The sequence below is a fragment of the Pseudorca crassidens genome, chromosome 1, assembly GCF_039906515.1.
Source record: "Pseudorca crassidens isolate mPseCra1 chromosome 1, mPseCra1.hap1, whole genome shotgun sequence".
In the NCBI taxonomy this organism is placed as follows: Eukaryota; Metazoa; Chordata; class Mammalia; order Artiodactyla; family Delphinidae; genus Pseudorca; species Pseudorca crassidens.
In genome coordinates, this window is record NC_090296.1 from 13,570,155 (window position 1) to 13,598,094 (window position 27,940).

Genomic DNA, 27,940 nt, shown 5'->3' on the forward strand with positions numbered 1-27,940 from the left:
GAGTGGGCCCGGGGCGGCTGACAGACCCGAGAGCCAGGGGAACCTCTCCCTCTGTAACAGGGGCAGAGGTCTCCGCAGGGCAGGGTGGACAACATGAAGTCAGGCAGGAGCCTGGAGGGGCGGGGGAGGGGAGGTTTTGGCGGGGGGTGCGGGGTGCGGGGAGGGAAGGGAGGTCCTGGCAGGCCCGGGAAGAGGTGGGGGTCATGGCAGGACTCAGAAATGTTCTCCCCTTTCCAAGCTCTGCCTTTTGGGCCCAGCCCACTGAGGTCAAATTCACCGAGTCACGTGGCAAACCGGCCACCTGCTTCCCCACCTCCCCTCCCCGCAAGAGACCCCAAATAAGCAGGTGGAGAAGAAGCCTCCGGGCCCCTCCGTGTTCCCCACGGGAGAGCAATGGCCCTTAGGAGCCCTATTGGAAGCCGCACCCCGCCCAGGCCGCTGGGGCCGCCTTGCTCCCGCCGCGGCGAGTCCGCCGCGAGCCTCCGCCCCTTCCTCCGTCTCCAGGTGGCGGCGCGGCGGGGGGGGCGAGCTGGAGCCGGAGCCGGCGCGCAGGCCGAGCGCGCCACGCCCCCGCCGGTCCCTGGTCCCTGCCGCCGCCGCTCCGCCGTCCTTCCCTCCCGTCCGCCGGCGTCGGGCTCAGCCGGGCCGGACGGAGCCGCGGCCTGGCCTCCGGCACTGGGACCCGAGAGAGGTGAGTGCGCCGGGCGGCTCGGGTGGGGCCTGGACAGCTGGCGGGCGGCGCAGGGGACCACCGACCTTCAGCAAGGCCAGGCCCGCCCCCTCCTGGGACAGAAGATTCCAAATCCAGTCTCGGATAAAGGCCTCTGGGGGGAGTGGAGAGGGGGAAGGGCTGGGAGGGAGGTCCCTGTCATTCCACGGTACAAATTGATGGTGCTTTGGTGTCCCCCCTCGCAGAGGGTGTGCCGCAAGGGTGGCTTTTGGGGCGCTGCGGGCCAGAGGGGGCTGCCCTGCCCTGCCCAGGGCCCCTGGAGGCGGATCTGCAAGTCCAACACCGTCCAGATCCCCTGGGGACGTGCCCTGCCCCTGGATACCTGCAGGCAGGTCCAGGGGAGAGCACTGGGGGAGAAGCCCAAAGACCCAGTCCCAGGCTGGGCGCTTTCCCGAGGGGGAGGAGGGTAGGGGGACTCCTATCTACTGAACGCCTGCTGGTGCCTAACTGTGTCAGATGATCCCTCCATCCATTCTAGACTTTCAGCAAATGGGCCCTCAGCTCGGCGGTCGCCTCAGGTGGAGGGAGCTGTCTCTGCCCAGACAACTCACACTATAGCTGGGGAGACGGACTGTAATTCAAGAAGTAACTAGGGGGAGGTCCGCCTTGCTTCTCCTTCTTGCCCCAAAAGACTAAGCTGACTGAGGGAGCACCTGCCCCCAGCAGTACAGCCCTGGACTAGTCAGCAACCCCCACACCCCCGCCATCAGTGCTCACAAGGGCCCCTTCTGTATCCACACACCAGTCACTAGGAGGATTCCCAGGATACCTGCTAGTCCCCTTGCAGGTTTCAGTTGAGGAGTCATCTCTTCCAGGAAGGCTACCCTGACTGCCCTGCTCTTGATCAGGTGCTTTTGTATGTTGGACTCCCACAGTGTGGCTCCTCCTGCCACGTCCTCCTCCAATCACAGCTGTTATCAGAGTGTTGTAATTGCTGTGTCAACCCCAGCTTTCCCTTCTAAATCAGAGTTTCAAAAACTCAGCCATTCAAGTTCCATTTTATTATATGCATGATGTTTTTCTATGAATATTTTACTTTGGAGACTGGGTTGCTGCAGAACTTCTATTCAGGGAATAGAAACTTGAAACTTGCCATCACTATTTTCCGATCTCCCCTGTGCTCCTCAACAGCTTCTTGGGCAGAGTCCATCACTTGTTTTGGTACCTTGGATACAAACTCTGATACCTCAGAATGACCCCTGGGGTCCCCAACTGAAGACAAAGAGGGTCTAAGAACCCACATTCTAAAGAGAGGTCAAGGCCCAAGGCCCCTCCTTCTCCACTCCTCCAGGGCCTGGCTGCCTCGGTGTGTTGGGGACAGGAGGAAGAGGGACGGGAGTTTGTGTCCCATGATGCAGCCTGCCCACCACTGAGATCCTCTTGCCCTGGGTCATCTCTTCTCACTGTCTAGCCTGCGCTGGCCCTGCTGCCCCCTGTGTGGCTCCTCAGGGGCACAAGGCGGAGTTCCTCAGAGGTTCCTTGCTGGCCAGCTCCCGCCCCCATCGGACAGCCCTCCTGGGAGCTGTCAGCTCTTTCCTCCTCATCCACTCAATCACATAACCCTGTATGACAGTTGCAGGGCGTGTAGGTCACTCACTGTCCACTGGCTGCCTCCTGTCTCTCTCCAGGTTGCTTTTCTTCCTGTCCAAAAAGGCACACTGAGCCGATTAGCACATCCCTTGCCTAAGCAGACCCTGTCCCCTGGGCTCCTCTCCCTGCAGCAGCCGCCCACCCCGCAGCTCTAGAATTCTCCTGCAGAATCTCATAGCCAGTCAGTGCGCACCTCAGATCCCAATTCCCACTCCCCCCTCCCCAGTACTGAGTGTGTGTGTGTGTGTGTGTGTGTGTGTGTGTGTTGGGGGTGGGGATTAGAATGGGGAGGTCCTGAAGGAGTGGTCAGACCCATCACTGAGGGACGCTGCCTTCAACTGGACCCCAGTGGTCGACTCCAGGGCAAGAGGAAGAACCCCCCACTCATGGTTCTAGTATACTTAAATACACTTATTTTTAATAAAATTTTAATAGAAATTGTGATCTACTCCCAGAAGTGGAAAATCAGTGCCCCCTGCCACAAAAGGAAGGTAATTAAACAAATAAAAACAAGGAAAACCAAGCCGTGGTATGAAATTTTAATTAGCACCTGTTGCCTGCAGAATATGCCTGAGGCTGGCTCTCTAGGTTACAAAGGGAGATTAGCAAGAATTAAAGTGGTGATTGAGACATAATGGCACCCACCTGAGACTTTCTCCTTAGTGTGATAAAATGGATTAGGACAGAATTGGACTGGGAATAACAAACTTTTATGGCTAAACTCCTATCAGTCAGCACCTGCTGAGTGCAGAGCACCACACAGAGCCCAAAGCAATAAAGAACAAACCTTCAGTTCATCCTGTGATGAAGGGTCACTTCCTCCAGGAAGCCCATCCTGATGCGCCCCTTTGTACAAGCCATACCTCCTGCTGTAAGGCTTTTCGTGTTTTATTATAATGGCATATTGGCTCCCACCAGGTCTGTCTCACTCACTTCACTGTCCAGGTACCCCCTGCAGGGCCTGGAGCACAGGTGTTGAATGAACAGATGAATGAATAATGAATGAATAACTAGGCTGACCTCCTTGACTTTGGTCCCACGGGGCTGCTTCCAGTAATGCCTTACCTTCCTCTTCCTCGCTGTCCAAACCCCACACCCTCCATCCTTCAAGGCCCTGCTGAGGGTTCAGCTTCTCCAGGAGCCTGCCCTGAGCTCTCTTGCCCCTGAATAGTCCCTCCCTGGCTGTGCCTATGCCCAGGGGACATTCGGTTCCAGGGTCCACTGTGTCCCCACACATCTAGAAGGACAGCAGTATGGGTGACACCACAGGTACTCAGTAACTACCGTGGAGTGACTCAACACAGTACCTCCTTCAAGGATGCGGCTGTGTTGGGTCTCGGCAGCTGTATTGAGTTCCCTGTTGCTGCTGTAACAAACTACCACAAACTCAGAGGCTTCCGACAACACAAGCTGATTATCTTACAATTCTGGAGGTCAGAAATGGGATTCCTGGCTGAGTTCCTCTGTGGAGGCTGTAGGAGGAAATCCATTTCATTGCCTCTTTCACCTTCTAGAAGCTGCCTGCATTTCTTGGCTCAGGGCCAACTTCCATCTTCAAAGCCAACCATGGCTGGTGTCTCTCACCCTACATCAGCCTGATGCTCTCCTTCATCTGCCTCCATCTGTCACCCTTGTGATGACATTGGGCCCACCTGGATAGCCCAGGATAATCTCCCCATCTCCAGATCCTTCATCACATCAGCAAAGTCCCTTTTCCCATGTAAGACAACATATTTACAGGTTCCAAGGATTAGGACATGGGCATCCTTGACAGAGGCCACTATTCTGGCTACCACAACAGCTGTCCCGTGGTACTCTGAGGGCACTGTGGCTGGTGGTATATTAACAATAGCTGACCTTTACCGAGCCCTACGCTGGGCCAGGAACTGTTGGGAGCACATTACACAACATCCTGTGAGGTAGGTGCCATTCTTATCAGCCTCACTTCACAGATGAGGCCCTAAGAGGTTAAATAACTTGGCAAGTGGCAGAGCTGGGGTTTGAACCCAGGCTGTCTGGCTCCAAGGAACATCTCCTAATTCTGAGGTTACACGGCTTCTCTGGGCACCATTATACCCCCAGGACACTAGCCAACAGCCCGGGAGCAGGCCAGGCAAAGCCCAACACAGAGGGAGAGTTTTCGCCAGGATTTTCTGGGTGAGACCCCATATAGGCTACGAATTGTTTGCCAGCCATTTCTCATTTCAGCCCTTTCTCACCATCCTACCACCCACACCCCATCAGAGGCACCTAAGCTTATCCAGGGAAGCTGAAGGGAGCTTCCAAGTGTTCCTTTTAGGGGCTCCGGACAAGTAAGTCTGGAAGAGTTCGGGGAATCTGAGCCGGAGGGGCACACATAAGGCTTCCGCAGGCACTGGATGAAGAGGGTGTCCTAACATTTAGTGAGCACCCACTAAAGGCAGGCATGGTTGTAAGAGATTTATTCTTATTAACTCACTTAATACAACAACCCTGTGAGGTACTGTTGTTATCCCCATTTCACAGATCAGGAAACTGAGGCACAGAGAGGTCATGTGACTTTCTGAGGTCACACAGCCAGTGCGAAGAGCCACGATTTGATCCATTCTCCATAAGCAAGAGAACCAAGGAAGAGGCTGGTCAACCCCAGCCTGGCCTGGCGCACCCGACTTCAGTCAGCCAAACCCTCTCTTGTGCCTTCCCAGCATAACCTACTGTCTTTGCACCTGCTAGGCTGGGCTCCTGCTTTCTGTGTCAACCAGATTTATATTTCATTCTTACACCCATCTCCATTATTAACCCCATTTTCAAGAAGAAACTGAGCCTCCAAGAGGCTAACTTGCCAAAGCTCTAATAACCAGAGCACAACAGATACGGGATTTGAACCCAGAGATTCAGATGCTACTGCATCTCCCAACTGCCTCAGCCTGAGAAGCCCAGCCTGAAGTCCTCCTCCAGGAGTCCACAGCCTAGCCAGGAACACGACACGGGTTCCCCAGCTCTCCAGGTGTGTGTGCTCATGCTTCACCTGGACTTGAGCTCAGAGTTTCCTGCCTTTGGGCGTCCACGTTAGTCACACTCTGTCTGAGAGCCCACGGATTATCTGAGTGGGAGCGGAAACACTGTGGCGTTAGGTCAGTTGTCTGATTAATCAGCTCAGGCCCGAGCCTGCTGGAGTGTGGTTGATGCCAGAAAAGGTAATTTTCAGAAAAACCAGCTCCTTGTTGCCTGAAACCATCGTGGGAGTTGCTTGACTCAGCAGTGGCAAGTATTTCTCAAAAAGAAAATTGTCCACCTGAATGAGGAACTAGGAAGCGCTCCGTGACAGGAAGTCCAGGGCAGGGGAATCTGCCAGAGGAGGCCCGGGGCTGAGCGGTGCCGGAGACGAGCTGGCGCTGGGGCCGAGTGAGGAAGTAGGGACTCATTCCGTCGTTTGGGGGATAAGGAGAGATTTCCTGTGAGTCTGGCCAGCTGTGCTCATTGGAAGAATGAATGGGAAAAACAGTAGTGTTTTAAAGTAGATAATCCGTATGCCTTGTGAAACATGCACACATCCTTCCATTAGTGTGAGTTCGCCGTGAAGATCCATCCGGCGACATCCACTTCTGCATCAGTCAAGGTCTCTGCAGGAAGCAGAGGCCACTCAGGTGGGGTGACTGGGGAGAGGTTAACACAGGGATGGTTTTCAAGGGTGTGGGTAGGGTTAAGGGGATCAACGCAGGATGGTGCAGCACCTCGGGACTAGCATCTCTGGGGAGCTGTTACTGTCCCCAGGCCTGGAGGAGGAAGCGGGGAGAGAAGAGCAGGAGAGAGATTTCCAACAGGAGCAAGACGACTTCAGTAAAGAGAGGCAGCCATCCGGAAGCAACACCGGCTGGGGGATAAATACACCCCCAGCCCCACTCCCCAGCCATCCTCTGATCCCAGTGAGTGCTTCCCCTTGGCCAAACCCAACAGAAGCCGGAGGGCAAGGGAACCCTGTGATACAGTCAGTAGAGTAGGTGGAGAAGCGTGAAGGGTGGATCTGGGTGGGCCAATAAAAAGTCCTCCACACACTTCCAGCCTCAGGCAACAAGCTCTTCCATCCTTTCCATCTGCTGCCATTTCTGAGCCCCTGCTGTGCGCCTCCGCAGGCTTGACACCGGTAAAATGCAAATGCCAAGACCAAAACCCCACAAGAGACTGGAAAAGAAGAAATGGACATAATTGTCACTTGCGCCGGGTATGGAGAAATTCTGACCACGTCACCAGAGCCCAGCCCAATGTGGGAGAGGATTTCTGTGGGCGAGAAAGACAGTTAGTATTAGTGCAGCATTTCAAATCAGCATTCCATGAGCATGGGCCATAATTTACCATTCTCTAAGTCCCGAAAGGTTCTGGAAAACGATACATGCTTCATGTTAACTGAATAAGCTGTTTGTTGTTTATATGGCCAATGCCAGATTTCGTTACAAATTCTGCTGGGCCTGCCAAGGACTAGACATCTTGACACCAAGAGACACAGCAAAGTCTAGCCAAAAGGTGACTTTGCAGGCAGTGCAATGAATCTCTTTGCTTCTCCAAATCTAGCATTTTCTTAGGAAGAACATAGCCAGAGATGCCAACCCTCTATTCCACAGGCCGATTCTGGATCTTGAAGTAAGTGGTATAGGTACCACGCTGTTCCGTCTCTATAAAATGAAGTGTCAGTCAAAATAGAGTTTGTTTTAATTGAAGACTTTAGACTGTGGAAGGTTCTAGATATGTTTGGACATCTGTAAACAGAGACTGAGGGCTAGAAAAAGGCAGGGAGAGAGGAACACCAAGTACTGCCACACGGCCCCAAATCCAGAGGCCACCACCTGATAGGTTACAATGTGTACGGGCCCACCCTTGGAACTGTGCAATAGGGCAGCCCTGGCAGGATTCACTTGGTAATAAACTTTCTACACGGCAGGCGCTGTACCCCTGAGAGTCCGAATCCTGGATCTAGCAACTGATGATGGACTTTAACACCCCGCTTCTTTCTGGGAGGGATAGGATGAGGCAGAACATAATTGCTGCAGGAAGCAGCTTCGTGGCTGGGACTCCATTCAAGTCCTGGCTCAGACACTCAGAACTGAGTGGCCTTAGGCAATTCACTGAACCTCAGCTTCCTGATCTGCAAAATGCAGAGAATAAAACTGCAGTAAACATTCAAAAGATAAAAGCTATATATAAAAGGGTATTTGGAGTGTACAATAATAACAGCTAACATCTGTTGAACCCTAATAAGTGCTGGGTGTTGAGCTAAGGACTTTACTTGATTTAACTCATGCAATCATCTCAACCTCTTTTTTTTTGTTTTAACGTCTTTATTGGAGTATAATTGCTTTACAATGGTGTGTTAGTTTCTGCTGTGTAACAAAGTGAATCAGTTATACATATATCCCCACATCTCCTCCCTCTTGCGTCTCCCTCCCACCCTCCCTATCCCACCCCTCTAGGTGGACACAAAGCACCGAGCTGATCTCCCTGTGCTATGCGGCTGCTTCCCACTAGCTATATTTCCATGTCCCCATTTCACACACAAAGAACCCGGCACAGAGAAGTTAAGGGATTTGTCCAAGGTCACCCTACTGGCAGGTAGCAGAGCTGAAATTCAAACTCCGGAATTCAGGCACTCTGGATTTGGTCCAAGCCAAACTCTTAACAACTACTTTCAGTATGGCAATCTTTAAAAAGTATCTGTTGGGCTTCCCTGGTGGCGCAGTGGTTGAGAGTCCGCCTGCCGATGCAGGGGACGCGGGTTCGTGCCCCGGTCCGCGAAGATCCCACATGTCGCGGAGCGGCTGGGCCTGTGAGCCATGGCCGCTGAGCCTGCGCATCCGGAGCCTGTGCTCCGCAACGGGAGAGGCCACGACAGTGAAAGGCCCACGTACTGGAAAAAAAAAAAAAAGTATCTGTGCATTTTTATGGCATGAGTATAGTTAATCCAGAAAACTCCATTTGTGAAGATTTTGCAAGGAGGAATTTCAAAATGAGGACCAGCAGAAGAGGCTGATGCGGCCTGTGAGAAGAGCCCGCTGGGAGGTTGCTGGGCATGTGCCCAGCAGGAAAAGCAAAATGCCCTGCCTCCCCCTGCTCCCTCGGCCTCTCCTTCCAGGGTATCTTCTGCCCACCTGCCCACTGTCCATTTCCTTCCAGAGACTCACCTAGCAGCCCCGTCACAAAGTGTGGAGCTTTGAGGTGCCCAGAAGAGTCAGCAGAAGGTGAGCCATCAATCTGCCTCTTTACCTTCCTACCTGCACTCCAGCCGCCCTCTAGCCCTAACCCCCGACGTCTGTCCTGACATCCAGCCGCACAAGCTTCTGCAGACTCCTGCAGCACCCAGTCCCAGACACTCGCTTCACAAACAGGAATAGGGCGCCTGGCTCTGAGCCCGGCACTGGACCCGGAATGAGGGTCCTGTAGAGAGGTAGCTGTGGGCCAGTGACCCCAGTGGGCAGTGCAGAGAATTCTGGGAAGGGAGCTAAGGGACCAGGGAAGGGGCTCAGCACGAATTGCCTGGGACGACCAAGAAGGCTTGTTAGGGGAGGTGACGTTCACGTCTTAAAACCGCGGTGAGAGTTCTGGAGATGGGGGCAGGAGGCCTTCTGAGTGGAGATGGACACAGGAGGTAAGGTGTGCAGATGTGAAAGAGGATGCTGAGGGTAGAGCAAAGGGTGGCTTGGGATAGGATGCAGGTGGTGATGAGGGCTCTGGACTCACCTGCTTGGGTTTGAATCTCATTGCCTCTACTTATTACCTGTGTGACCTTGGGCAGGTTACTTGACTTCTCTGTGCCTCATTCCCCCATGTGTAAAATGGGGGTAATAATAGTATGCTGAGGATCAAATGAGTTCATGCGTTTAAGTGCTTAGAACAGTGCTTGGCACACAGTAAGTACTCAGACATTCAGAGCTGTGACTATCGTTAGTGATTTTGTCTGTGAGCTTGTGGGGCAGAGGGCCCTAAAGCCTCCTTGCATTCTCAGCAAAACCGTTAGGAGGTCCCCTATGCTGTCCCTGGCCACCTCTGCTGCAGGCCCACTCAAGCCTTGGGAGGCACCCCAGCAGGGATCCAGGAGACAGCAAACCTAAGTGCAGACCCACCTCACTGCCCATCGCCCCCTCCCCCCACCCCCGGGCTCGGCACCGAGGTCCAGCAACGGGGAGAGGCGGAGAGAGGGCCTGACAGCAACAGGACACTGCATCTGCTGAGTGGCTACTGATGTGCTGGTGCTGGGGACACAGAGGTGAACGGTACCGAAAGGTCGCTTCATGGACTCTCCTTACCTAGAGGTTCTGATGTGGCTGGAGAAGGACCCTGGTCCTTTTGCAGCCACGCCCAGAGTGATCCCACACTGGCAGCTCCGGAGCCTGTCCCTGGAACCCAGGAGAGCTGGACCTCCAAGCCGGGTCTGCGCCACTTTCGTCGGCTCTTCCTGGCTGGCGCCTAGCCTGTGGACTGTGGTCACAGCGAAAGGCAGGGCGCTGACGGGCGGGGCTGGGTGTGCCCGAGGGGGACGGGAGGAATGGGGGGAGGGGGGCGGGAATCGGGACACATTGTGGCTCCGTGTTCCGAAGAGGAGGAGGGGAGTCTGGCCGGGAAGCGGGCCGCCAGCGTCCCCAGACCACCCCGGCCGGCAGCCCGAGGACGCTGTGTCCATCCCGCTGGCCGCGCGCCGGCCGTAGGAGGGACGCGGGCGACGCGCGGGGTGACTGCGGCCGGCGCCCCGGCCTCTCGCCGCGCAGGTACGTGCCCCCCCCATCCCCAGGGTCAGTCCTCTTCCTCTCGCCACCGTGGTGCGGGCAGCGGCCGGCCCTGGTCCCCAGCATCCAGCTCCGCGCCTTCCCCGCCGCGGCCCCGCCAGCACGCGGCGAGGGTGCGGGCACCCGGCCCCAGGTGCGGGCGGGGCGGGCGCCGGGAGCGGGCCCAGCAGGTGCGTGACGGCGACGGGCAGGCGCGGCAGCGGCGAGGCGGCCGGGCGGGATGTCTCCGCCTGCGGTTGCCGCCGGGTTTAGCAACCACCCACTTGGCTGGCACAGTGGCCACCTGGTAATTACTTCCCTTCCCCGCCCCCCCAAAAAAAGTCAGACAGCTAACTCTTCTCCTCCTAGAGCTCGAAGGCACAGGTGATCCAGAGATGCCGTGTGGGCCAGGCTCTCCTTGCCCCAAATCTGCCCGGTCCCTCTCACACGAAGGGCAGCTCATTAGGCACACGGCGGGACTACAGGGGCCAGAATAAGACCCCCCTGCCACCGAGGGAGGGGAAAGCTTCCGTGATTGGACAGAGGAGCGCGGGGGGGGGGTGGTGGTGGCTGGTTGGCAGCGCACCCCCCTGCCCCCGGCCGCCTGCAATCAAGCAGGCCCAGGTAATCCTGGAGCTGGAGAACAGACAACCGCGGGGAAGGCTCTCTGGGGTTTAGCGGTGGGCAGAGGAGAAAGCGCTGACTTGGAGCCAGAGGCTGTGTGGCTTTGGGCAGGTCACTTGCTGTGGCTGGGCCTCTGTTAAATGGAGATTAATACTGGCCACGCTACTTCACAGAGGGCTTGTGGGACAAAAGAGATGTGGGAATGGTCTGAAACTCTACAAAGCTGAGATGATATGGTTAGGTTTGGCTTCAACCCCCATGCCCACCAACACACATAAGCTTCCAAAAGAAGGAATGAGGGAAAAGAATTCCTGAGCCTAACAGGAGCTGGAGCAATGTGGTTGCTTTAGACTATATAGATTAGAGTATCTGTACTCGAGAGCCTAGTTCCAGAACCAGATGGCTTGGGTTCAAATCTGGACTCTAACACCTAGAGCTATTACCTTGGGCAAGTCACATACCCTCTTTTAAGCCTCAGTATCACCATCTGTGAAATGGGCATGATAATAGAGTATACCTCCCAGAGCATGAGATCATGCAGGTAAAGATCTTGCCCTAAAAGCCTTGCAGTGTCCCCTAAATATTAGTTCTGAGTATTCTTGTTATTACTATTATGTTGCACCCTTCTGGGTACAGGACACACTGTAGGGAAAGAAGACTGGTCTAACAGCAAACAAAGAGTGAAAAACAGAGTTTCATCTTTCCTATCTGGCTGGTCTCAAACAAGATGCCTTACCTCTCTGACCCTTAGTATCGCATGGGAAAAATGGAGACTATTACACTCATCTCACACAGTGTGATAAGCCCTTATGTGATTTTGGAGGAAAAAAAACCAAAAAAACTTTTGTTCCAGTTATCTTTTGTTACATCACAAACCACTTCAAAAGATAGTAGCTTAAAATAGCTCAGCTGTTTTGCTCATGAATCTGCAATTTGGTCAGGGCTTCGTGGGGATAGCTTATCTCTACTTGCAGCATTAGCTGAGGTGACCCAGCTGGGGCTGGAGGGTCTTTCTCCAAAATCACACACTCGTGTGGTAATCCAGTTGACCCTGGCTGGCAGCTGGGGCTGTCGCCCAGGGTCTAGGTTCCTCTCAATGTGGGCCTCTCTGAGGTTACTTGGGCTTCCTCACAGCATGGCACCTAGGTTTCAAGAGCAACTATCCCAAGAGACAGGAAGTAGGAGCTGCCAGTGTCTTTAGACCTGGACTCAGAAGCTGATACAGTGTGGTTTCCACTTTATTTTATTGGTCAGGTAGTCATAGAGCCCACCTAGGTTCAAGGGGAGGAGACTTATACCCCACCTCTCCATGAGAAGATTAGCACAAAATTTCCAACCATCTTGAACCCACTACAACTCGAAAGCCTTTCCTTTTCCTTTTTTTTTTTTTCTGGGTGCCATGGTAACATATTAATTAATCTTGGCAGAGACATAGGTTTTCTCCTAGGAGAAGACCAGCAGAGATACAAAAACCATGACTAGGGCCTTATCACAGAGCTTGTTTGGTCAGGATCAGTTTCTCTGGGTCTGATTCTGGGCTGAGGGAGCAGGCGTGCTACATGGCAGCTCCTCTAGTGTCTGTTTTCTTGGAACCTCTGAGGCTTCAGTCATCAGCTCTGCCAACCCCATGCCTTTCAAACAAGAGGGAGAAGCCAGAGAGAGTAATTTGAATTCAGAAAACTAGATTTTAGCAGGTGGCCCAGGCTGAGTGTAATGAGTATCTCTATAGCTCTTACTCACTGGAGAAGTCTGTTTCTCAAGAGGGTTGCTGCCCGGGTGTTTGGAGTGATTGCTGTCAGACATTATTCGGTTATTAATTGATAGGTTGGAGCACTCTGAGGCTGGAGGCAGGAGGCTGGTGGGGGTGGCAGGTGGGGAGGGGGGTTGCCTTGGCAACCTTGGGGCCTGTGGTTGGTGCCCTGGCCTCAGAGCAGGAAGGATGCCCCCAGACAGCCCAGACCTTCTCAGACAGACCACAGAGTCTCCAAAGAGATACCAAAGTCTGTCAGGCTTCTGCTGTAATGCATTTTCACATGTGGCCACCCACCCACGTGCCCTCAGAGTCAACCCTCTTCCTGTTGCCTCATCCCATATCCTGACAGCCTCCCTCAGTTTTTTAGCTCCTAACTTCAATTTCAGCCACACGGGCCTTCCAGGCGGGCTGCAGAAAGCAATGGAGTTTAGATTCATTTCTTCATTCAAATGTTCAACACATTTTTGTTGTGCATTTTGTGCCAAACCACCTTCTCTCCAACAGAGAACAAAATAGACCCAGCTCCTTCTTCCTCGTGGAGCTTACTGTCCGGAGGGGGAGATGGGCATCGACACACCATCATACAAATTTCCGAGCACTGAATTGAGAATTATTAAAATACAGTTAATTCAGACCTTGACTTGAATCCCAGCGCTGCCACTTGCCAGCCCGGTGACCCTTGGTCTCTTCGGTGGTAAAGCTGGCATAATAATAATTTCCCTGCAGGGTTGCTGTGAGGCACCATCAGGACAGCTTGGGGAAGCACAGTGCCTTGTACGCTGAGGTAGCTCACAGCATGTAAGCACCCACCCCTGTGCCCTAGTCCAGTGCCATTTGTCATTCGGATGTCACGGGCCACCTTCAGTCTGTATGAAGAGTCCTGGTCCCAGGTCCCTGGCCAGCTTGAGACTTCTGAGTGGTGAGGCCTTTGTGTTTGATCACGCTGGCTGCCAAGATGGGAAGATGCAAGCAGAGGTCAGAGTGGTACAATGTGAGATGGACTCAGTCTGCCACTGCTGGCTTTGAAGATGGAAGGGGGCCACAAGCCAAGGAATGACAGAAACGTCTAGAAACCGGAAAAGGCAGGGAAATGGATTTCCCCCCATACCCTCCAGAAGAAATGGAAGCCTGCTGACACTTTGATTTTAGCCCAGCGAGACCCACTTTTGATGGCCAGACTGTAAGATAAGAAATGTGTGTTGTCTTACGCTGCTAAATGCTGTGGTAATTTGTTTTAGCAGCAACAGGAAACTAGTCAAAGAGCCCTGTCTTTGGAGTCAAACAGCTCTGTAGTTTCCCTGCTGTGTGACCCCAGGCAAGACGCTGGCGCCCTCTGAGTCTCATTGCCTTGCCTACAAAATAGGGTTGGGGGTGGTTAAAACAGGAAACATTTGGAAGGCGCTCAGCACATGCTCCCAAAATGGCAATGACGTTGCTCCCTCATCCCAAGTTGCTCCCACCTCTTCTCTGACGCCACTTGGGAGGGCAGCAGTGCCAGGCACTACGGGAGGTTCTCTGCTGGTCCTCCTCTGGGTTTTTAAAGCCATCCTAATTCACACCTGGCCACTTTGGAACTTGCAACAATGCGCGCCTTGCCTCGGCTCCCGTGACGGAGGTGTGTGCTGACGTGTAAGGCCTGGGAAGGCCAAGGCCAGCGTTCAATGCGCAAGTCAGTGAAGGTCCCTGCGGTCAAACAGCAGACGGCTCGTGATGGGCATTTCTTGTATTTGTCGGAGCCCTTTGGGAGCCCCCAAGGCCTTTACCCCAACTAGCCGCAAATCAGTAGAGTACCCGTGGGGAATACAGTAGGACACCATAACAAACGTCCTACCAAGTTGGCCTGCCCATCCTTCACCCTGTCTAGGGAGACTCGGATGGTGGGGCAGGACCTTCTAGCCCGAGGGAGTGGTGCCATCACCAGCACCGCCACCACCATCCTAGCTCATCCTAGTTTCTAGTCCTTCCTTCCTGTTTTAGATTAAAGAAAAAAGCCTTAGCACCAAAGTAGAACACAGTAAGGGTGTTCTTTTCTCTTCCTGAGTGGGCACCTCACAGAGGGCCTGGGCTAGCCCATTCAATGTCAGCTTCATCTCTCCATCCGCAGTTCCAAAGGCCAAATAGGAAGGGAGGTGGAGGGGGTCCCTGGCCCTGGGGAAAGGGGAGGACACAGTGCCGTCAGTGGTTCCCACAGGTATAGATGCTGACGGTGTAGACAGCCTGTGTGTGCAAGTCCTGTTAGGCTGGGCCGCCCTGTACAGAGAACCAGGGCTGTGCTCTCTGGTCGGCGTGTCCTGGGGGCAGCCAGGCATTCACCACTGAACCGATCCTGCACTCCTCCCCGCACAACTCCTGTCCCTTCATATGGCATCAGGGAGGGCCCACAGACTTCTACACTCGGAAACAGCTTCTGGGGCTTCCCTGGCGGTTCAGTGGTTAAGACTCCGCTCTTCCGCTGCAGGGGGCGCGGGTTCGATCCCTGGTTGGGGAACTAAATTCCCGCATGCCGCGCTGCACAGCCAAAAAAAAAGAAAAAAGAAAAAATAGCCTCTATGTCTCCAGGCACCACTGCATTGTAACAAGGCAGAGGCTTCTGGTGCAGCTGACAGAGGAGCATTTGCTTGAAGGCCCAGGCCCTGCAGAGGGGGATTTTTCCTGGGCCCCCTACCAAAACAGCCCCCCAGCAGGACTGTAGTGATTCACCCTCTGGAGAAGATGAAACCACAGATCACCCAACAAAATAGGGACAATGCACATCCTCAGTGACCCCCACTCACGGTGGACGTTGGCTTCCTGGCTCTAGCAACGTTCCTACGGTCAGCTTCCAAGGGGACACCTTGGAGGGAGGAGGTTAAGCCGAAATAGCACCGCAGCTATTTGGAGAATCACAGCTCTATCATTTAGCTGTAAGACCCTATCTAGAGCCTTTGCCCCTTTGGGCCTGAGTTTCCCCATCTGTAAAATGAGGCTGAGCCAGGTAACCTCCAGGGGTCCCGTCGGCCCTGCCGTGCTGGGGGAGTTTAGGAAAGAGTCCTGAGAGCCAGAAGACCCCATGAGGCCAGAGCCCCGTGCTGGCTCCCCGCTCTGGGCCACGCTGTTTAAAGACGCTGATGCTCGCCTTACTCACGACCCAGAGAATTCCTCTGATGCCGTAGCTCTGTTGGTCTGCAGAACAGGATCCACCCGCCTCCACATCAGTGCTTCTCCTCCTGGCCGCCCTCTGGAATCGCCCAGAGAGCTTTCAAAAACACTGGCACCTTGTCTCCAGAGAGTGTGATTTAATTCATCTGGGGTGGGGCCTGGGCAATGGTGTTATTTTTTATAAGCTCCCCGGGTATTTGCTAATGTAGTTGTGACCCACTGACCCAGATGTTGGCTGCTAGCGGCTGAAGGGTGACTGCCCGGAGGTGGGAGTGGAAACAGCTTCCCCTGCCCTTGCTGATGTGCCACTGCTCTTGTGTCCATGGTACTTTCTAGTTATCTGAGTGTCAGCCTGTCTGGCTCAAGTCAGGATCCCTGGCTCAGGGGGTGCAACATCCTGTATCTCCTGGTGGCTTGTAGGTGCTCACAGGTGGTTGGATGGGAAGAATCAGGGCACCCCGCTCCTCCTGCATCTCCCCAGTCCCTGGGGTCCCTGCCCCTAATTCAGGCTTTAGCATTCCCCGCAAGGTCTGGGGTGCGCGGGAAGGCAGGCCCGGGGTGCCTGGAGGGAGCTGTCCCGCCGCCCTCATCCTCTGGCGAGCGTTCCTCACAGCTACCCAGCCTGACATCAGATCTGAGTTCACATGATTCTGCCTCAGCTCAGGAATGGGCAGCCTCCAGCTGGGATTTTCTAGTCTGAGCTGGGAGGAGTGGCCGGCGGGAGATCGCAGGAGGGGGAGCTTGGGTCCTGGCTGCAGGGTCACCCGAGGGGGATCCGCCAGGGCTGGGCCAGGGGCGTTCAGTCTCCTCCCCGGACCTCTGCGAGCCAGCGAGCACTGGGACGAAGCTGGCTCTTTGAGGTTTGAGGGCAGAGCTTTGCCGGGCGGGCAGAGAGGACCCAGATCCCCTGAGGCTGCTGCTCCCTCACCTGGCGGCAACCACAGTCCCCTTCCTGGGATCCGGACCCTGAGCAGGCGGGGGTCAGTCCAGCTGTTTCTAAACAGGATCATGACCATGAGCGGCTCCGGAAATCAATTTAGCAGCTCACGCCCTTAAGAAAAACAAAGCAGAGTGGAATGATCAGAGTGCATGGCAAGTGGTAGGGTAAGTACTGCTCTGGGTCTATGTGTGTCTGTGTGTGTGATGTCTCTTTGCGCTGGTTACAATGACAAGTGCATTCCTCACTGTGGTCTGTGGTCGAAAGAGCTCAAAGGCAGCGAGTTGGTGCCTAGAAGCCTGGGTTCTGGATTCAGATCCACCCCACTTACTGTATGAACTTGAGCAACTAGGTGAGCCTCTCTGGGCTTCAGATTCTGTGAAATGGGTTCACAGTGTCAGCCCCATCGACTCACAGCCACTTTGTGAGCCCAGATGGGCTTGAACTCTGAGACCGTTATGAGGGCTTTAGAAATGAGATTGTCTCCCTGCTGTTGCTGGATTGAGCTGTTTAGGGGAAAGCTGGGGACTAAGGGGAAAATGCAGCCTGATTCTACTCCCACCCCAGAGGGAAACATCAACAGCCTCTGAAAAGGGTACTTTTAGGAAATGAAACAGCCCTGTTTAAAGCGTGCTTAAACACGCTGAGGAAACTCCCCAGCTCGGCGTGCTGGGGGTTCCCCTGAGCAGGGCCGCCCGGCCAGTGACTAACTGTGTGCATGCCAGTGTGCCACCACCGGGAAGAGACGGGCGACAGATTAAACCATTGTTTATGCGGCAGCTGAACGGCACTGGCCACCTCTGCCTTCTGGTTTGGAATGTGCAGGCGGCTCCCAGCTTGAGTCAGAGGCCCTTCATGCCTTTGGGGAGCTGAACCGCTCTTGGACGTTCAAGTCCTCGGAGGCCTCTGTGCTGATGGGCATTTGTCTAACAGTTTTGCTCTTAGTGTTGGGCTGCTTCCTGTGTCGTCTCTCGGTTTCTTAGCTGGATGATAAAATGAGGTAGCTGCAGCAGCTCTGTGTTTTGATTCTTTGCCCCAATCCCCTCCACCTTGGGGACCCCAGCCCCAGGCACACAGTAGGTTTTCCTCCATGGGTGGCGAGGAAATGGTTGACCTGCCGGGTGCAGGGGGCTGGCCCAGGCCCAAGCCTGGTGGCCTCGTGGTGGCACATGTATGGACTGGAGCCTGGCAAAGCCTGGAGGTGAGGGTGGTCACTCTGTAACAACTGTGATGAACAGAAAGATAGCGCGGTGTGGAGGAAAGCGTGGACCGGTCTGAGTTCAAAACCTGGCCTACGTCGTAGCTGTGGAATTGTTGCCAAAGGCTCAGCTTCTCCGTACACCAGAGCCGAATCGCATCTTGGAGACAGAGTTTTGGGTGAAGTAGAAAAGGATAGCTTTATTGCTTTGCCAGACAAAGGGGGACCCTGGGTAGGGGGGAGGGTCCCACCTCGAAAAACTATGTGTTCCAATCCCAGAGGATCTGATGAAGGGTTTTATAGCAATGGTTCAAGGGTGGGATTTCCGACAAGATTAGGGTGTACTTTATGGCCTGCACTCCTTTAATCTTGTCTCAGGTGATTGGTCTCCTAATCTTGAGGAGCTTCTCTGGTCCCTTTTTTTTTTTTTTTTGCGGTACGCGGGCCTCTCACTGTTGTGGCCTCTCCCGTTGTGGAGCACAGGCTCCGGACGCTCAGGCTCAGCGGCCACGGCTCACGGGCCCCGCCGCTCCACGGCATGTGGGATCTTCCCGGACCGGGGCACGAACCCACGTCCCCTGCATCGGCAGGTGGACTCTCAACCACTGCTCCACCAGGGAAGCCCCTCTGGTCCCTTTAATTTTGTCTCAGGTGGTTTCTTGGCTGCTTCTTCCTTGATTAGCAACTGTTCCAATCTGCCCTTTGGAACTCAGGGAAGGTCATGGAGGCTGGAGTCTTGCCTACAAGAAACAGGGGACAAAAAAAAGGCCTCCATGCCTGGGAACCCTGCAGGGCCTCACTTGGTGTCAGAGTCTTGAGCAGCCTCAGTTTCTTCATCTGTAAAATGGGTGCTGGTGAGACTCGTGTTGAGAGAGAGAATGGATGTGCAAAAACGTTCCTGGCACGTGGAGGGCTCTCACTCGGTATGGCTTGGTCCTTCCATCCCATCTACGTTTTTCCATTTATAGAACACTTTGCACCCACTGTGCCTTTGATTTGGGGGAGCAAGCTTTCTGTGGACAGCAGGTAGAGAAGGGACATTCCTGGCGAGATGTAGTTTCCATGGAGGGGTGCCTGTCCTCAGGGAGTGGAAGAAGGGAGAGCTGGTTGTGATGAGGCCCGGGTGAAAAAGCAGGGCCCTCTGCGACCAGCTCAGCCAGCTTAAACAGCTGCCAGGTGGCGGGAGAGGAGGCCACAGTGATTCCTTCCTCTCACTTTTCTGTTTCTATTAATAATATTTCCATTGTCCCAGCACCCAACCTCAAAACCCCCCACCCATCCATCCATCTCTTCATCCATCTATCTACCCATTGACCCATCCACCCACCCATTCGTCCATCTATCCACCTGTTCACTCATCCATCTATCCACCTACCCTCTCATCCTTCCACTTATTCATCTTATTCGTCCACCTACCCATCCATCCATCCACTCATCCACCCACCTACCTCTTCACACATCCATCCATCTAACAGATAATTTGGGGGAGATTATGAGGACCAAGCACTGAAGAACATCTCAGATTTGTCCCTGATTGTCCCCAGCTCCTTCTAAGTAGTTGGCAGTTTCTACAGCTGTTTGTTGTCCCCTCTCTGGCCACGCCCTCCTCACACCTAGCTGTTTGTGCCAAGCTACTTTCAGTTCCACACAGGTGCCTGTTCTCTCTCTCTCTGGCATTTGGCCTGTTGCATGCTCTATTTCCACAGGCAGAAACTTCCATCTTCCCTGGCTGCCCTTCCCGCTTCTTCTGGTCTTCGAGCAAAGTGCTGCTCAGGAAGGCTTTTCTAGCTGGGTTAGTTCACCTCCTATGAACTCCCTTAATGTCCTGTACTCTCCCTGGGAGCTAACCCTCTCTTTTCTTCTCCTGTCTCCCATGAGACTAAAAGCAACTTGAATTACGCCAGGGGCCAGTGTCTAGTACAGTGCCTTCCATATAATAATAGACACTCAATAAGTATTTGCTGTAACAACGAATAAGTCAATGAGTGGATGGATGGATGGACAGATGGATGGATGATTGGAGAGCCATTGAAGGGTTTGAAGCAGGAGTGATTAGGTTAGGTTTTTGTTTTAGAGGATGACTTTGAGGGTGGTGAGGCGGAGACAGTGAATCCCATAGGAGGCCGTGCGCTGATTCTGGGGAGGAAGTCTTGACCAAGCCAATCTGGGGCACTGGGGAGGGAGCTAAAGAGGACGAGTCGGATGTGGGAAGTATTTAGGAGTTGAAAATGGTAGAACTGAGTAATCAAGTGGGTGCTGTGGACGAAGATGAGGGAGAAAGCTGCAGGCCAGCCATCCAACGTGAGTGACTGGGCAGGAGGAGATGCCACCTCCAAAAACAGACTAGTGGAGAAAATGATGAAAGCAGGGTGGGCCTCACAGAGCATGCCCTGTGCCGCGGAAGGAAGCTGGTTCTGTCAGCCTTCCACCTGGGGGTGCGGAGGACGTCTGGGAATCATCAGAGTGTTGACGGCATTGAAATCACAGAGGCGATGCCGTGTGTGTGGAGGAGGTGTTTTCATCTAAACGTCGTATGTGTTTCTTCTTTGCCCTGCAGACTTGAGTATTTCTGACTTTGCTTGCGGGAATTCGCTTATCATCGGCCTGGCAAAGAGGATCCCGCAAACAGTCACACCAGCCCGCCTCACACATGCGTACACTCAGCCCTAGCAAACGATAGGCTTCGGCCAGGTGACTCTCCACAAATTCCTAAGACCTGACAGGACATGTTTTCACTTTGGTTTCCTTTGCCATATTTTCTTGGTGCCTGGGAGCCTGTGCTGATGAATGAATTTTTATCTTCCTGTGGGTAGATTTTATGTGGACTGTGGAGAACCCGAGGTAAATTCAGAGACACGGACGTCCTGGGTGGGTGTCCCTGGGGGACCGCTCAGGTGTGGGCTGGGGATCCAGGGACAGGAGGGCTGGCAAGAGGAGGACGAATGGGGCCAAATTTTGACTCGCGGGGCTGTGCAGAGTTTAGGGGTCACAGGCCTCCACTGCCCCTTCGCCCCTTCCTCTCACCATCAAAACATATAAACAAAAACACAAAAAGCAAAAAACAAGAAAACACCCTTGTGCACTGTTGGTGGGAATGTAAAATGGTGCAGCCCACTGTGGAAAACAGAATGCAGTTCCTCAAAAAATTAAAAATAGAGCTGCCGTATGACCCAGCAGTTCTACTTCTGGGCATAGACCCCAAAGAATTGAGAGCAGGGATTCAAGCAGTATACCCATGTTCACAGCAGCATTACTCACGATAGCCAGAAGGTAGAAACAACCCAAACGTCCACTGACAAATAAATGGAAAAACAAAAATGTAGCCTATACGTATAATGGAATATTACTGGGCCTTAAAAAGGAAGGAATTCTGATATATGCGACTACATGGATGAACCTTGAGGACGTTATGCTAAGTGAAATAAGCCAGCCACAAAAAGATAAATTCCGTGCAACTCCACTTATACGAGGTGCCTAGAGCAGTCAAATTCGTAGAGACACAAAGTAGGCTGGAGGCTGCCAAGGGCTCGGGGGAGGAGGGATGGGGAGTTAGTGTTTCATGAGTACAGACTTTCAGCTGGGGAAGCTGAAAAAGGTCTGGAGGTGGATGGTGGTGATGGCGGCACAGCAGTGTGAATGTGCTTAACGCCACTGAGCTGTGCGCTTAAAAATGGTTGACATGGTAAATGTTATGTTATGTGTATCAAACCACAATTGAAAACAACGACAAGAAGCACCTCCCTCCACCACCAACACTTAAATCCAAGCCTGTAGGGCTTCCCTGGTGGTGCAGTGGTTGAGAGTCCGCCTGCCGATGCAGGGGACGCGGGTTCGTGCCCCGGTCCGGGAAGATCCCACATGCCGCGGAGCGGCTGGGCCCGTGAGCAATGGCTGCTGAGCCTGCACTTCCGGAGCCTGTGCCCCGCAACGGGAGAGGCTGCAGCGGTGAGAGGCCCGCGTACCCCCCCCCCCCAAAAAAAAAAATCCGGGCCTGTATCCTGGAGAGGATGGGGAGGTGAGCCCTCCTAGGAGTCCTCGTCTTCCAGGGACTGAGAGGGTGTGGGGAGGCTCAGGTGGGGACTAGACATGGCAGGGAGGTGGGACTTGGAGAAAGGAGACCTGGATTCTAATGCCCATGCTTCCTTCCTTAGACTGGCTTTGGGCACGTCACTTCCCCTTTCAAACCTCAGTTTCCTCATCTGTAAAATGGGGAAGTGGCATTCACTTATTCATTCTAGAAGTACTCAGGAGTGCCTGTGGTGTGCCAGGCACTGTTCAAGGTGCACAAGGCCCTCTTGGAATTTACAACCTCGTGGAGGAGACAGATCATCAGCAAGCAGACAAGTAAATAAACAAGAAAAATCTCAGACCCTGATGGGAGCTCTGCGGAGCCATGAAACAGGAAGGTGTGATGGTGATGGTGACAGGGGAGGGGCTGCTTTAGTGGGGTGGTCAGGGCGAGCCTCGCAAGGGGGTGGTGTTTCAGCTGAGACCTGGTGGCAAAGGAACAGCCCTGAGGTGGAGGTGGAGGTGGGGAGAGGGCAGGGGGCAGCACTCCAGGAGAGACTGGAGCGAGGCCAGGCGATGAGGCCCAGAAAGCTGGCCAGTGAGGCTGGAGTGTGGTGGCAGCAGACGAGGTGGGGGAGCTGGGGCCGGATCATGCTGGGTCTTGTAAGAGTCTGGGAGTTTTACCGTGGGTGTGATAACTCACTGTGAAACCGTCTCAGTGTGTTTTAAACAAGGAAGAGGAGGATCCAGTTTGTATTTTGGAAAGATTGCTGTGGCTGCCCGGGGGATAATGGTCAGGGACGTGACTGGGAGCACTGGGGTGGGGGGAGGCTTGGCCACGGAGAGAGTCACAGGGAGTCCAGGTGACAGGGGGCAGCTTTGGGCCAGACCCATCTCTTGCCCATTTCAGAGACTCTTATGAAAGCCACAGGACCCTTTTCCAGGAAAAATGCACATACTTACATATTTACAAGTTTAAGCCTGTGATTTCGGGGGAAGTCCTCAAGTTTATCCTCCATGAACCCCAGGACTGGAACTGCTGGGCTGGAATATCTCTGGGCCCCTTCCCAGAAGGCTCCACCAACTTCCAGGTTGAGCCCAGGCTCTGGTGCCTGCAGGGCCAGTCAGGAGCCAGCAGGAGGGAGGCTGCGGAGGGAGAGACCCTGGACAGCAGGTGATGAGACGTTGTTGGTTGTGGAAGGGGTTTCCCGTCTGGTCTGTGAGTCCCAGCTTGACTATGGTGAAGAGACAGCAAAGGGCAAGATTGATCTGCTAATACCACAAAACAACTTAATGCAGACCCTGTTCATTTGGAATTGCAGGCAGATAGACGATGCATTCTCAAGGAGGGGTGAAAATTGGTTCTTAGGTGGGGCGAAAAAAAATCTTAGATATTATAGTGATTTGCCATCCTCCAAAAGCCCATGATACATAAACAGATATGAAATACATCTGGGTTATTCAAATTTCATGGGGGCAGGTGGTTAGGAAAAAAAAATGTCAAAAAAGTTTCCTTGGAAGGATGATTACAAACAACAACAACAAAAAAGTTAATTTAGACACAGTGAGATTTTTCATCTGAGGCAGAAGTGTTAAATCAATAGAGCAACTCAGTCCTTTCGTTCTGACATATTAATTTATAAAGTAGGCCTACAACAAAAAATTTTTATTCTGTCTTGTTCAAATGTATTTGTATATATAACAATAGTATTTTCTTTGTTAAATTCTCAACAATGTGAACTTTTCACTAATGCGAGTAAGACTACCATCTTTGGGCTTCCCTGGTGGCGCAGTGGTCGAGAGTCCGCCTGCGGATGCAGGGGACACGGGTTCGTGCCCCGGTCCGGGAGGATCCCACATGCCGCGGAGCGGCTGGGCCCGTGAGCCATGGCCGCTGAGCCTGCGAGTCCGGAGCCTGTGCTCTGCAACGGGAGAGGCCACAACAGTGAGAGGTCCGCGTACCTCCCACCAAAAAAAAAAAAAAAAGACTACCATCTTTTATTCTGCCTCATTGCCTTTGGAAAAACAATGACATGCATTTTGACATATTTTATGTGGCCCTGATACTGACCCTGAGGGCAGGTGTTTTCATCCTCATTTAATTAATTTATTTATTTACTTATTGTCCTCGTGGCACGGCTTGCAGGATCTTAGTTCCCCAACCAGCTATTGAACCCAGGCCCCAGCAGTGAAAACGCCGAGTCCTAACCACTGGACTGCCAGGGAATTCCCATATCCCTGTTTTATGGATGAGGAAACTGAGTCTAAGAGAGTGTAAACGACTTGCACAGCCTGTGAGCAGCTGACCCTAGCCTGGTGCTCATGTCTGTCGGTGCCTGGCCCCCTGTGCTAGGTTCCCAATTCCACGGAGGTGAGGTAGCAGTGCCCTGAGGGAAGCTTAGCCTTTTTTCTTGCCAGAACACAGCAGGATGTGGACCACGCTGGGCCTCTGTTGTGCTGTACGGAGGGGCCCCGAGGAGGGGCTGTGGCCTTACTGACCTGGTCCATTCCTGTGAGCAAGTAGGAAAAATGCGAATGGTGCTGACTGCTGCAGGAGAGTGGCTGGGGCCCTCACTGTTGTGTGGGTTGGAATTGTTCTTCACCTTGAGCTTCCCTGGAGCTTCCCCGGAGCCAGCTCCAGGCCTTGCTTGCTGCACCGAGGGACCAGGAAAGTAAATAAGGGACAGGAAGCCAGGGAAGGGGGATGGGGAGACATAAGTCACATTTCAGTTGAGTTGGAGTTGGTTGGCTGGATCATCTTCTAAATTACGTGAGGCACTTAGAAGAGTGCCTGACATACAGTAGGTGCTATATAAATGTTGGCTCCTCTTATCCTAAGCCTTTCCACCTTTGACTTTCAGGGCCTTACCCATCACCAGGGAGGCCCGGCCTTTGCTACAGCTTGAACCACATCCTAGAAACAAGATGGCGCTAGAGAGACTGGTGCATTCCTGAGCCCATGAGGGGTGAGGCCCCTCCAGGCCCAAAGATGGGGAACGTCACCGGAGACAACGGCTCGCTGAGCTGTGCCATTGACCACACCATCCACCAGACGCTGGCGCCGGTGGTCTATGTCACGGTGCTGGTGGTGGGCTTCCCAGCCAACTGCCTGTCCCTCTACTTCGGCTACCTGCAGATCAAGGCCCGGAATGAGCTGGGCGTGTACCTGTGCAACCTGACAGTGGCCGACCTCTTCTACATTTGCTCGCTCCCCTTCTGGCTGCAGTACGTGCTGCAGCACGACAACTGGTCCCACGGCGACCTGTCCTGCCAGCTGTGCGGCATCCTCCTGTACGAGAACATCTACATCAGCGTGGGCTTCCTCTGCTGCATCTCCATCGACCGCTACCTGGCCGTGGCCCATCCCTTCCGCTTCCATCAGTTCCGCACCCTGAAGGCCGCCGTGGGAGTCAGCGTGCTCATCTGGGCCAAAGAGCTGCTGACCAGCATCTACTTTCTCATGCACGAAGAGGTGGTGGAGGACCTGGACCGGCACCGCGTCTGCTTCGAGCACTACCCGCTCGAGCCCCGGCAGCGCAGCATCAACTACTACCGCTTCCTGGTGGGCTTCCTCTTCCCCATCTGCCTGCTACTGGCCTCGTACCGGGGCATCCTGCGGGCCGTGCGCCGCAGCCACGGCACCCAGAAGAGTCGCAAGGACCAGATCCAGCGGCTGGTGCTCAGCACCGTGGTCATCTTCCTGGCCTGCTTCCTGCCCTACCACGCGCTGCTGCTCGTGCGCAGCCTCTGGGAGTCCAGCTGCCACTTCGCCAAGGGCATCTTCGACGCCTACCACTTCTCCCTGCTCCTCACCAGCTTCAACTGCGTGGCCGACCCCGTGCTCTACTGCTTCGTCAGCGAGACCACGCACAGGGACCTGGCCCGCCTCCGTGGGACCTGCCTGGCCTTCCTCACCTGCGCCAGCACTGGCCGGGCCCGGGAGGCCTACCCATTGGGTACCCCCGAGGCCCCAGGGAAGAGCGAGGAGCCCAACGTGCTGACGAAGCTCCACCCGGCCTTACAGACCTCTCAGCCACCCGGAGCGGGAGGGTCCCCAGCGGGCGGACTGGCCTAGCTGTGTCGCCCCATCACCCACGTGCGGGGCGAAGCAAGGCCTGAGCTTGCTCGACAGCTGCTGCCCACTTGGCCAAGGCAGGTGCCTCTTGCTGCTGGAGGGGACGATGGACCTGGGCCACGGGGCCCTGGGTCTGGGCCGCAGCACAACCTCTCTGGGTCCAGGGACCCTGCTGTGGCTGCCGAGTCCGACGGGGCTGCTCGTTGAGGGTGGGGATAAGCTCCGACAGTGCATGGGGGTCGTCTGCTGCCAGCTGGGCGGCTGGTGGGAGGAAGACCTGCTCACGTCCAGGAGGTTTTCAAAGAGAAGCTCGGGTGAGGGACACAGGGTGTGAGGACATGGAGAGAGGGGCCTGGGAGATGAGAGTGGGTACCTGGGGGCACACCTGCCAGGGCCTTCCAGTGCCGTTGTCACAGATGACACCGGTCCAAATGCACTGGTGTAATCGGGGAGGTGACACACGAGAGTGTATTGTCATCATTCATACTTGTGCTTCACTCCACGAAGGGGTGGGAAGGAAGATGAGTGGGCCCGGAGGTGGGATGGGGAGAAGGAATGTAGGGAGGGGTTTGGGGCACTGGGAGTGTGTGTTTGTGGGGGACAGTGGGGGAGTAACAGGTGGAGGAGAGGCACCAGATACAGCCAAGTCACAGTTTCACAGGCGAGGAGGGTTGAGCAGATTCCCCAAGCCCCAGGGCTGATGGAAAACAAATCCTAGGGCTCCCTGGGGCTCCACAGGGCGATGTCTGTGGTCCTTTAAAGTCAGCATTGAAGTTCAAGGGCCAGGACAGAGGCCTAAAGCAGTACGTCCAGCTGAGTTCCCTACACAGATTCGCCTCAATTCATCTTCTGTTTCTATCTGCCTTGAAGCACCAGACCTGGAAGCCTGCGACTTTGTGTGTGTGTGTGTGTGTGTGTGTGTCCATGGTTAAAATGCCAGGGTCTCCATGACAGCTCTGCCCTAAGCCACTGAGGCTAGGGTCATGTGACTGCTGGCAGTGTCCCCTGCCACACAGACTGGAGTGCCTAGCAGTCTCAGAGAGGAGCATGACATTCTCCCCAAGTTCTTAGAACAAAACAAACAACACGGAGATGCATGCTCTGTTATCTCTCAGCCCAAAGCCCCGGGGTGAAGCTCCACTGTGGTTTAAATAGCCCCTGTGACAAGAAGAGGAGGGGGCCTTGGGCTCGCCTTGCCTCCTTGGTCCTTCAGCACTGCTCCTCTGCCAGATGTCCCACCCCACCCACCTGGAGAGTGACAGTGGGCCCACGGGCCACATGCAGACCAGGGTACTGACCACCGTCTCTTGTTCTGTCCTGGAAGGCTGGTGATGGGGCTCCTGCAACTTTGTGCCCAATCTCTCCTGCAACTTTGTGCCCAATCATATTAAGTCTCTGCCTGGGGGATATACCAAGGACCAGAGGAGCTTCTTGCTCCTCCAGGGACCTGCCCACCTTTTTAGAAATGCTAGCCCTTCAGATTTCCTGGTCGGTGGGCTGGAGCCAGTTCTGACTTCCCCCAAAGACCTGGGATTTGAGCTCTCACAGCTAAGAGGCTAGGTGGGCTCAAGCCCGGGGAGGGACCAGGGATGGGAAGATAGAAGCTGGCATCAGTAGAAGATTTCTGGAATCTGTTAAAGGGCTGCCAGGGAGAATATTTTTTTCAATCTCTCTTCATGCCTCCCCTCCCCTCTCCCAGAAGTAGATTCACCCTGAGTTTCTTAACCCTCCCATCAGAGGTGTCCAAAGACTGATAGCCCAGGGTGGGTGTGCCCTAAGGAAGTGGGGTTCCAGGGCTTGCTCTAGCTCCTTCTGGATGGCCTTCCATAACCTGGGGAGGTTCTCTTCCCCTTCACGGAGGAGGAACTGACCAGGTCTGCAGGTAGCAAAAAAAAGGCCACCCAGCCCCAGACCAGGATTACAAGGGCAATGACACTGGTTGAGACCTCCATGCTTCCTCATTCCAAATTTCCTCCTGTTTTGATCTTAAACATGGACGTTCCCATTGGGATAAACTGGCATGAGCCTAGGGCAGTTCCATTTACTATCAAGAGTTGTATTTTTGTATTGTCCTCTCTTTTATGCCAAGTATACATGTGTTGGACCATGCAATGGATTTATGTACCAGACTTGAGTCTGCAAATAAAGCAAAGTAAC

General features: G+C 54.1%; 1 protein-coding gene across 2 annotated transcripts; it reads left to right on the plus strand.

Moving 5' to 3' along the window:
• Window positions 1–524: 524 nt before the first annotated feature.
• GPR68 (G protein-coupled receptor 68) lies at window positions 525–27,940 on the plus strand. 2 transcript variants are annotated; one of them, XM_067727675.1, is made up of 2 exons: window positions 525–691; window positions 24,570–27,940. In XM_067727675.1, the coding sequence occupies exon 2, from the start codon at window positions 24,668–24,670 to the stop codon at window positions 25,781–25,783; it is 1,116 nt and encodes a 371-aa protein (XP_067583776.1). In that variant the 5' UTR covers window positions 525–691; window positions 24,570–24,667; the 3' UTR covers window positions 25,784–27,940. The 2 variants fall into 2 exon arrangements, with proteins under 2 accessions (XP_067583776.1, XP_067583783.1); XM_067727682.1 differs by lacking the exon at window positions 525–691 and adding an exon at window positions 9,899–10,053.